The following is an 11,106-nucleotide window of genomic DNA, read 5'->3' as shown; positions in this document are numbered from 1 at the left end:
TGATACATTCTGTGCTTCTGTGTATTAGAGAGCTCTGGACCTGAAGTGACTCTAAAATCTGGCACTGTGCGAGGACATTACACAGCAGTGAAAGGTGTAGCAGCAGGTTGAGGAGTATTTAGGCATCCCATTCGCTCATCCACCTGTGGGGCCCTTGAGGTTTGCTGCCCCCCAGCCAGCTGAGCCCTGGGATGGGGTGAGGGATGCAACTAAAATGCCTAAAATGTGAGTATACACAAGGGTTGTTTTTGCTGGAGCCCCTGTATCTTAATGTAATCTCTTACTCATTGGTCTTTAATCTTCCTTAAACAATTAGGAGGGTTCCTGAGGTTTACATTACGCTACATTTCATTTCAATTAAATTGACTGACAGTAAAAGCGAATAACCATACGTTTAGATTACTTACCTAAGACAAATTGTCTATTTTAAGACAAAGAGCATCCAAGTACTGTTTTTTCTATAAGAAGTAAAACAAGTTTGATTTAAACAAAAATAAGTACACAACAAATTATAGTGCACATAAAAATGTGCAGGTTAGGGTTAGGGTCAAGACTTTGTGTCATCAAAACAAAGTATCATAGTCTATAATCAAATTCTGCTTTTATGAAGAAAAATATGAACAATACATGTCCTTAACCTATGAATAAACACACAATATTAATGTAGTTTGATTATTAGCCTCATTGCTAACGTCAATGGGATTTTGGATGAGGTTTTCTACTCCTAAAACAGAACAGAGAACTTCCTGTTTCACTTCGGTTCTCTGTAGCATATCTGCAAAACTAATAATATTCCCATCAGCCTCAGTTGTGGTTTGTGTTAAGTGCTAGTTGGGAAAAGTTGTTGATCGCACACGAAACTAATGTGGTTTACGTGGTCAACATTATACTGTATGTGCTAAACAGCATGTAGCTCTAAATAATCATGGCTTAAATCAGACTTTCTGTGTCTTCAGGTGTCTGCAGGATACAGCACCTGTGGAGGAAGCGTGGAAAACTTTCCCACTGACGTATCAATCAGTAGAAATATCCGAGGAAGTGCCTTTATCTTAATGTGTACAGACCTACTGGGACTGCCTCAGGAGACAAACTGCCTGTTAGTTCATGTGCACAGCACACACATAATGACTCAGCAGAATATGCAACAGTAATAAAATATGGCAGTACTGATCAGCTGCATGGAGTGAATGAGTGTAGCTGAATGAATGGAAAACAGGGATTTGCTTAAAACTAAATCCTACAAAGATCACAGAGACTGTGTTCAGTTTGAGTAATTTGGGTTTGTTTGTTGTCCAGGTGATGGTGTGGATCCATGGGGTATGATGGTTCACCCCTGGCAGCATGTCAGAATGTGGTTGTGGTTGTAATTCAGTATCGCCTTAGTATTTTGGGATTCCTAAGGTACGTTTCAGACTCAGATACATTTAACATTTTCGGTTTATCGTCCAAAAACTTGTTTAAATAGGAAACATAAGGTGTCAAATCATCATAATATAGTTATTTAAATAAAAAACAGCCTTAGTAGTTCATCATAAAGTTAGTTATTAAGCGATAATACAGATGTACAAGTCCTTTGCCATTTTAAAAAACAGTTAGTAATTGTAGTTCCTTCTGTTTGCCAGTAGAGGTCTCTAGAGGTCCTACTGTAGATATCTCTGCGCTCCTGATGCTAACATGAGGTGAAAGTAGGCTATAATGTTGTGGCATTAATATCCCTCCACCATAATGTATTGTGACCAGCATGCACCTGGTAACTGGGGCTTCCTGGATCAAATAGCCAGCCTTCAGTGGGTTCGTGACAACATAGCGGCCTTTAATGGAGACCCTAATTCAGTGACCATCTTTGGACAATCTGCAGGTGGCATCAGTGTCTCTATGTTGGTGAGAAAAAGGTGAATAATTCACTTAAGATATGGAATACAGACTTGTAACACATGTTTCTGTGCAGGTACTGTCCCCATTAGCTGAGGATTTATTCCACAAAGCTATCGCCATGAGTGGAGTGGCACCACTGGAAGCTCATTACACCAGCAATCCACTGGCTATGGCTCAGGTACTACAACATATACTGATAATAATAATGATAATTTACTTTTCCCTGATATTATTTTTATTCCACCAATCCCTCCTGCAGATGATAGCCAATCTGTCTGACTGTGAGAGCAGCAACAGTAAGAAGCTTGTCGAGTGTATCAAAGGCCGGTCTGAGGAGGAAATACTGAGCGCCATGAAGAAGGTACAATAAGCAGTACAGTAGCCTACTGTTTATTGTTTTTTAATTTCCTAACATTTCGGAGAAGTCAGTTGAGCGCCTTTTTAAAGCTGAACAGGGTATTTTTGGTGATCAAAATCAGAAGAAGGGCCCCTAAAACCACTGAATTCTACACTGCAAAAAATTGTTAAGGAAGTAAGATTATCTTAGATTTAGTCGGATATCTTCAAGGTGTGGTTTGGATTTACCAGTGTCAACTATGCAGGGCTGTTTGACTTGATTCATGTAAACGTCACTTGCCTTATTAAACGCTATTTGATTTACCTTAGTAGGGTTTGGCCTAATGGGAGGCACAATCATTTTGTCAAACTATTCAAGTTAAAGCATGTTAATATGTCCCACATTTTCACTTATATTTGATTGGCTATTTTTGCAATATATTGGTTGGTTGACTCTATTTTATATATCCAAAAGAAAAAGGTCCACAACCATCTAAAGCTTGTGTGTTTTGGTTGACTCTCCCCACTCTCATAGTGTATTTTTAGCCGTTTTTCAGTGAAAAAGCATGAACAACCAACTGTTCACCAAATGCTCAGAGCCGAACAGAGGACTGACACTCTTAGAGAGCTGGTGGACATAATGGAATATTAACGGTACAAGTCAATGTCTCCAAGTGGCCAAAAGAATCATATTCATTGCAGTTTTAAACTTCATTTTACTGTATTACCTCTTTAAGTTGCATTCGTTTCCAGATAATGCATTTCTGGACTCTTTTTTTCTAAAGGGTTATGTGATCACAGACCATCCTTTATATGATAAATACTGTAAGCTTAGGTGATATCTGCCTTTATATTTCAGTTTAAAGCATTTTTGGGTCTAGCTATTTACGGTGTGTTCCTGAAAGGCCCACCTGAGGAAGTTTTAAAGCATCAAGAATTCCAGAAGGTTCCTATTATGATAGGACTGACCAATCATGAATTTGGATGGATGCTCCCAAAGGTACAATGGCAAGACCCTTTATATCTTTTTTTAAATCACAATGGATGTCATTTGTTTGGTAATTTCCCAAGCATATAAATGACACATTGGTAATAGTGTTTATTTAGTGTAGAAATCATGTACTTATATTTAGCTCCTAGGACCTTCTGGGTGGGATCATGGTATGAAAAGGGAGGATGTGATATCAGTGATGAACATGTTCTTTCCCGCCCATGTAAGTGACTTTCAACACACATTCATATTCAATGCTTTATTTCCATGATAAATAAACAACAAATAGAAACCAAAAATCCTTCAAGTATTCATAAATATACTAAAAAAATGTTCTTATATATTAATTCTCCTTCTTCTACCTCTATATTTCCTCTGACAGGCCTCAGGTGCAAATGAACTAATACTGAATGAATACCTGCAACAGGCCGACTCTCCATAGAACGTACGTGACGTTTTCAGAGAGATACTTGGCGACATGGTGCTCGTTCTTCCTGTTCTTAAAGTGGTTGCATACCACAGAGGTAATTTGCGGTGACTCCATCACAAACCTCATCATTACAACATGATTTGCATTTAATTCCTTCTCCAGACGCGGGCGTGCCTGTGTACGTGTACGAATTTCAGCATTCTCCTCTGATGCACGGCAGCACGAGACCCACTTTTGTCCAAGCAGATCACTATGATGATGCTTTGTTTTTTCTCAGAGCCTGCTTTTGTACCGGACACACTGTGGTTACAGGTACTGGAAACAAGCCTTATTGTTGCACTTTTGATAAAGTCAATAGTGTTATGGATGTGCAATAATTCATATTCAAAGTATAGGACATGTGTCACAAGAAGAAGAGGAACTGAGTAAGTTTGCAATGGCGTACATAGCAAACTTTGCACGCAGCGGGTAGAGTATTTTATTTCATTCTTTGCTGCTTTTTTCCTCTTAGGAAGTGTTTAGTCTACTAGTTCACATTGCTTTCACATTTCTATTTCCCAGTCTTAGTGGGTTTTTTTTTTATTCCTAGGTCTCCAAATGGGCCCAGATTAGTGGATTGGCCTCTTTACGACCAAAACAAAAACTACCTGAATCTGAATCTGCAGCAGACAGTCGGCCAAGGACTGAAGCAGAACAGAGCTCACTTCCTTGATGTTGTCCTGCCTGATAAACTAAAGTCTCACATTGTTAATGATGAACTCTGATCTGAGGAGGATGTTGAATTTCAGAGTTTGTTGTTAAGTGTATAGCGTCTTTGTAGTTGGATGTGTTTCTGGTTAATCTTGCGGACCTCCCAGTTTGGAGTTGTGGCTCAATTTGTGCAGGTGCATTCAAGTACAGGCTGTGGTGTTCGAGCCACCTGGGAAAAGAGAGATACAAAATATTAAATTTCTATGCCTTTTTTTTTACAAGTGAAATAGGCAGAAAACAGGCTGTACTTGTGTGTTGTACCTGAGATTTGAGGACACGTAGCTCACTGTGAACTTTTCTATATTTGTTCTCCTGTTCCAGATTCTTCTCCTTCAGCTTCTCCCTGTCCCTGCGCTCCGTCAAAAAGTCTTCCTTGTAAACCTGGGCCTGAAAATGAACAATAAGAAAACATTATATAAAGATTCAATTGAGCAAGACCATTAAAGGAATTGACCAACATTTTGGGAAATACTGTCCTTTGTTAAGATTGATACCATGCACTCTCATGTTTATTAGCTTAAAATTAGCTTATCTTAGCATAAAGACTGGAAACAGAGACAAACAGCAGCCTGGCTCTGTCTGAGAGTTGAACAAAAAAACATAATAGCATGTTTACTAGAAATCTTTAAAGGTTATTGTACGTGGATTTTACGTACAAAGCCAGGCAAGCAGTTTCCCCTTACTGCAGACATTATGCTAAACTAAGCTAAGCTAAGAGCCCTCTGCCCTGTAGCTTCATATTTTACATACAAACATCTGAGTTGTATCAGTCTTCTCACCTAACTCAAGTAAAACAAAATAAGCACATACAGTACATAAGAAATACATTACTATGATGATGAAGAAAGCTTACCTGATGTTTCCAGATATCCTGTAGTGTTTCACTGCTCGCATCGAGAGGATTAGTATTCTGAAGAGCCTCTTCTAGTGCCTGGACAAACATATTAAAGCAGCTGTTAAACCACTGTTCTCTCAAAAGGCCCTCATTATGATATGTAACAATTTGGACTCACCTTGTTCAATCTTAGGATCTCCTCATGCTGATGCTGCCCTCTCCGGGTCAGAGTGTTGTTTTGTGCTCGCAGCTCCTCCGCCTCTTTTTCTGCTTTTAGTACTTCCTCACCAGTCTGAAAAAATGTCCACAAGGATTAAATTATCATACACACTTTTACAGATTTAAAATGTAAAGGTCACCTATTATGGAAAATACACTTTTCCATGTCTTTTATACATAAATGTGTCCCTTCATAGAGGAAAGATTCAGGAAAAAATATTCTCTCTCTTTTTGTCCTGATACATTTATAAATAAAACCTGTCCGAAGATTAGCTGCTCAGATTTTGGTCACTTTGTGATGTCACAATGTTTTTTGGGGTTGTACAACCGTTAGCCAATAACCAACCAAGGTAACATCCGCCCACCTTATGGCCTCCTTATAATCTCCTCATAGAGAACCATTACGTTTTTTTAAACCAATCATCTAACAGAGGGGCGTGGCCAGCAGCAGTTAATTAGCAGTCAAAGGTACAGACACAGAATCAGCACTTTTAAAACAGGGCTAAAACAGAGGGGTTTATGGCATGCTACAATGCACGATCTGTTTGTAATTCAAGCCAAACACTTCAGAGACATGTTTTGTATATATCTGAGACCTATAATATATTGTTGAAAAATAGTATAATAGAGGACCTTTAAATTATATCTGGAATTAAAATGAATTCTGTATTTACCCATGTGCTCTCTTTGTCTTCGGCTTTCTTGTTTGATGTGACGTTCTTTCCTCCTTCACAAATCTCCACTGCGAGGGGATCATGTTGCAGTAATGTTTTTAAATCCTGAACCTGAAAACGACACATGACACAAAACATGAAGGCACTGCAAATACATAAAAGTAGACAAACTGACAAATGCTGAATAAATTCAGGACTGTGAATTTACCCTTTCTTTGTAGTATCGTACCATGGTGCGGTACTCTTTTGCCCATTTCTCATTAATACACAGAAGCTGGGTGAAAGAAAAAGAACATGAATGTTTTAAGTACTGAAAGGAAAATGTGTGTTTTGGATGATTATAATCTAACTTCTGAAATGTACTCACCTCCTGCCTTTGCTTTTCCAAGATACATATCTGGGCTTTCATTCTGACATCACTGCTGGCAGCTGAAGTTTTTGACTGAAGCAAATAAAAGAGGAACTGTTACAATGTGGCACACGGATTGTACAGCTATGACTGCACTGACAATTATGCAATTTAACTATATCCACTAACTTCCTTTTACACATTTTTGGAAGTTTTGCTTTTGAGTGTTTCCAGTAACACAAAGAACATGGTCTAACTTTGAGGTCAGGGAATCAGATGGTGACAGCATGAGAGTGATTATCCTCTCAGACGTATCTTCCAAGGTTGCATCTGTTTTTTTTACCTGATTGTCTCTCAGCAGGCTCTCGGGAAGATGAACTGCAGCGGAATGAGGCTTTTCTCCAGTTGAGCAAACCGCCACACAAACATCATACCTGAAAACATTAAATCACGTAAACAAAAAGGACAATTTTGCAGTATTTTGCCTTTAATTAATAGCATAAATAAGTGCAACTAAGTACTTAAGTACAATTTGTACGGACTTGTACTTCACTTAAGTGTTCCCATTTTATGCTACTTTATTCCTAAACATTTCACAGGCCAATATTGAACTTGTTGAAGACTTGTTAACTTTAACATAAAAAAACAAATGCTCCTATAGGTTGCAATACTAATTCACCCTGTATTATAAATTCTGCTCCACAATGCTGAACATTACAATGCTCCTACATGCACTTATAAGTGTTAACAGAACATAACAATCACAAAATATAATATTCAACCTGTTAAGCCCCAAGCCTGTTTTTCAGGTCTCAGGCTCGAAAATGACCTTTCCAGAACAAATGACCATAACTACATTTCTAAAAGGGGAAAATTAATAATCTTTTTTCTCAAAGTAATGATAAACCTGTGAGTTGAATGTAGAAAAGTCAGAATCAATATAGATGTTTTTTATTTTAAAGAAAATTCAGATTGAACATGGTAAAAAACTGTAAATTATAGTGTCTGTCCAAAAATTCTTTTTTACTTATAGTGAAAACTACCCTTGGATGATGGGTTAGTAGACTAAAAGCTTTAGGAATCCAAAGTACAACATATAATAAGTACCCTGTATCATGATTGATGCAAAACAAGTGACATTTGACCTTTTTAGAGAGATTTAGCACAAAAAAAACACTTCTGGGGTCATTTGGGTGGATTTTCCATATCTCTGGCCCCCCTTGGTCGATTTTGATGATTGACATCTCTTAGCTAGAGTTCTGTGCTAACGGCCTTAAGATTTTTTTGCCCGTGGCTAATTCAGAGGCTCAGCGTTAGCTTTGAGGTTTTAAAAAAAATATATATATATATAAGATCAGTTAGCTGAGTTTCTTCCCGTTACATAGATATGAAACATTCATAGTTTATTAAATCTTAAGAAGCCCTCAGACACTTTTGCTTGCAGATGTTGTGATTTCGGCCCCTTCGGCGGGTCCGTGGGGAACACTTTAAAAAGAGTCACTGTGCACAATGAGTACTTTTGCTCTTGATACTTAAGTAAAAGTCCTGAATTGAAAATTGTATTGAGTACATTATGTTGGTACTGTGTAAAACGACTGTTTTAACTTTAACTTAGATTATGGATCTGAGTACTTCTTCAACCACTGCAGGTCAGTAAATCAAAAATAAATATGCATGCAGTAATAATATCTGATGAAATGAAGGGATGTTCCTGACCTGTTTATGCCTGGCAGTGATGGATACAGTCTGTGTGTCCGTCTGTTGTCTGTGGTCTGTGATCTCTCCACAGCTGGCCTGTCCATTGGGTTTGCTTGTTGTAACTGTCAAATAACAGAGGAGCAGGTACTTTATACATAACAGCCATTTTAAACCATTGTCAAACATTTATATGAAAGGAATCAATGAAAAAGAAAGTCTGACTGCAGGGAATCTTAAACGTTATTGATATTTAGAATGTTTTTATCTAAAATGTTTATTTTAATATAGCCTATATGGCTAACTGATTTCTTGTTTACATACTACTTAAAGAGAATCATTAATAAAATAATAAAGATTCATTTATATTAGTACAAATGTAACATAAATACAAAAACCCTCAAAGCAACTAAACTAAATGCTGACCTGAAAAAAATCTTATTAAATGATATAGGCTATTAAATGTCATTAAGCATGAATGAATCAAATGAAATATATAACAATAACTAAAGAAATACCAATACATGTGGTAATGATACATTGCAAATAAAAGCTAATATTTTACCTTTTAAATAATAATCTAATTCATAAATCAAGCCTAATAAAGCCAAAATAAACAATACAATTGTGAGGTTACTACAACGTGCAGAAAATGCCACAGCTGATGTCAAACCCACGCAGAGGATGTGAACAATTTCACACCGCCTAAAGTCAGGCTGCACGTGGAACTATCGTTAAACCACTTAATTTAACACAACAAACATGAACACAGGAGTATATCCTATGAAGCCATTTTAAAAGTTCTTAAATCTTAAATATGCATGCAGACACACAAAAAACAATTACAATCACATAAAGACCCTCACCATGTTGTCAGATTATCGTGTCCTCCACAACAGCTGGATTCTGAAGCAGTGACTCCTTGTACCGCACATTTTATAATCAGGATTCTGAATGACGTGGGGAAGCCGGCATTGTCCAATCACATGCCGGGATTCCCTCGCGCGGCGGGGTGTATTCAGGGGCAGGGCCGCTGACGACTCTGTTGAAGGAAAGGAAAGTACAAGTAACTGATCAGCAGCACGAGCGGTAATGGTACACTAAGAATCGATGACTAAGAAAATATCTTACTCCCCACTGCAAGAAATTACACATGGAAATAACTTTAATGAATGCTATTTATTTTTTTCTTAAGCAATATGAGATCGTTTCTTAATCGTTTCCTTGTCTTTTTTCAAGGTAAACTCGACTTAATTTGACGAATTGAACAATGGAAGAAAAAAATATATAGATACACAATCGCATGTAAAAAAACGATTTATAAACATGTGCAAAATATGATTGTTTCAAGATTTTTTGAAAATAAGTAAATGAGAAATACCAGTGAAATGAGATATGAGTTTATGCCTACATTTATTTTTTACAGTGTAGCCTACTGTGCGTTTTCTTCCTGGTTGGTTTACATTCTCACACTAAGAAACCGGAAGACGTTTAAAAAAAAATTTCAAGATGAAACTGTCCCACCAAAAAAAGAACATAAACTGCTGTGGGCTGTGGGAAAATCACACATATTGCAGGCTCTATCATGTTACTCAATCTGTTGACTCAGAAGAACAGTCTTGTTTCAGGGAAGACAGAGCGGGGAAAATACGCTGTGCTCCTCCTCCGGTAACAGGCTCTCAGCAGGGGACTCACTCCACCCATTACTGCTCATTTATTCTTTCTAGAAACATGTCTTAGGGTTCCTGGAGGTATACATGCATTCACTTTAAAGATTCAACCCCACGCTTTTCTTTTTGATATCAGGCAATGACCAAAGGGAAACAGGCAACATAGTTCCCCCTCTGAGACTTTTTCCACCAAAGATATTCCTTTTGTGGATTTTTTTGTTTTTGTTTTTACATAGGCTTACATTGTTTTTTGCAGATGTTGGGAAGGTTTCAGCTGGGTACTGTGGGATATCCCACTTCACCAATAAGTACAAAATAAAAGACACAGTCCTCCCCAATAAGGATGTTAATATATTGGTGAAAGCCAATACAGTTGAGTGCCAACGCCAACGCAAATGTATTTAGTTGCAAAAAACAACACTGATATAGGTGGAGGAAATATGATATTGTAATTTTTCAAAGTACAAAGTTGATTAGTCTGTCATTGTAGCTAGTCTGTATTGGGTGTTTTGTATGGATTTAGAAATTATTTGGTTTCACTGAGAAGATATGTTGCTTTTTGAAGGATACATTTGTTTGGAAGCAATTCTTTGGAGGTTCAGGACCTAATTCTAGATCATTAAGAAGGTAATTTGGGAAATATTCGGATTCACTTTTTGCTGTTCCTATATGACTCTACTTTTTGCCGAGTCATATGAAAAAATGAAGTGGCTGCATTCGAAAAAAGTCACTCTGAGTACCGAAGAGCACTCAAAATGGACCTTTCAGATTTAAAGCTTGGTTGGAATGTATCATTCATTTATTCAGAGCAGCTCACACTGGAAGTGGCAGAGCGGACTCTGGAGCTCTATCTGAGGAGACAGAAGTGACTTACCTATTTATTTTCATAGACATATTGTTATCATGTCTCATTATAATCATCTAAGGCTATTCACTGATAAGCAATATTTTTTTTTAATTACACATATCGATGGGAAAGTTTTCCTTTCATGCATTTAACCAACCTTTCAGTAATTCATTTAGAAATAGAACACTCTTCCTTCTAACAACAACACTTTCCTTCTACATCAGATTGGATAAACAAACGCACCCTAATCTTGGGCCATCATTTGGCTGCCATGGCAACCAAGACTCCAGGAATGCACTTGCCTTGCAATAAAACTACAAGATTTTAATTCAGTTTTTAACGTTGGCTTAACAAATCAAAATATAATGTGTTGATTGTTGTTATTAGAGAGAGCAAAGCTAAGTTGTTTCCCCCTGTTTCCAGTCTTTATGCTAA

General features: G+C 37.4%; 2 protein-coding genes across 2 annotated transcripts; one reads left to right on the top strand and one right to left on the bottom strand.

Annotated features, from left to right (window-relative positions):
• Positions 1–191: 191 nt before the first annotated feature.
• On the top strand, positions 192–4,428 carry LOC117497901 (cocaine esterase-like). Its single transcript, XM_034149938.1, is given in 14 exon segments — positions 192–196; positions 957–1,038; positions 1,040–1,096; positions 1,297–1,316; positions 1,318–1,406; positions 1,733–1,881; positions 1,949–2,053; positions 2,135–2,236; positions 3,071–3,211; positions 3,345–3,425; positions 3,585–3,726; positions 3,795–3,944; positions 4,028–4,100; positions 4,222–4,428. Coding segments are annotated over 14 exon segments (1,371 nt in total). The 3' UTR covers positions 4,397–4,428.
• LOC117496353 (TNFAIP3-interacting protein 3-like) lies at positions 3,465–9,194 on the bottom strand. The gene is made up of 10 exons (XM_034148021.1): positions 9,021–9,194; positions 8,176–8,279; positions 6,803–6,893; positions 6,478–6,552; positions 6,319–6,384; positions 6,111–6,221; positions 5,396–5,509; positions 5,236–5,313; positions 4,644–4,769; positions 3,465–4,551 (listed from the first exon to the last, which is right to left on the bottom strand). Exons 1-10 carry the CDS (start codon positions 9,021–9,023, stop codon positions 4,504–4,506), a joined length of 816 nt encoding a protein of 271 aa, XP_034003912.1. The 5' UTR covers positions 9,024–9,194; the 3' UTR covers positions 3,465–4,503.
• Positions 9,195–11,106: the final 1,912 nt, after the last annotated feature.

Source organism: Trematomus bernacchii, unplaced genomic scaffold (assembly GCF_902827165.1).
Source record: "Trematomus bernacchii unplaced genomic scaffold, fTreBer1.1, whole genome shotgun sequence".
NCBI classification, from domain to species: Eukaryota; Metazoa; Chordata; class Actinopteri; order Perciformes; family Nototheniidae; genus Trematomus; species Trematomus bernacchii.
Note: the sequence above shows the minus strand (reverse complement) of the source record. Positions and strands in the feature narration are given on the sequence as shown.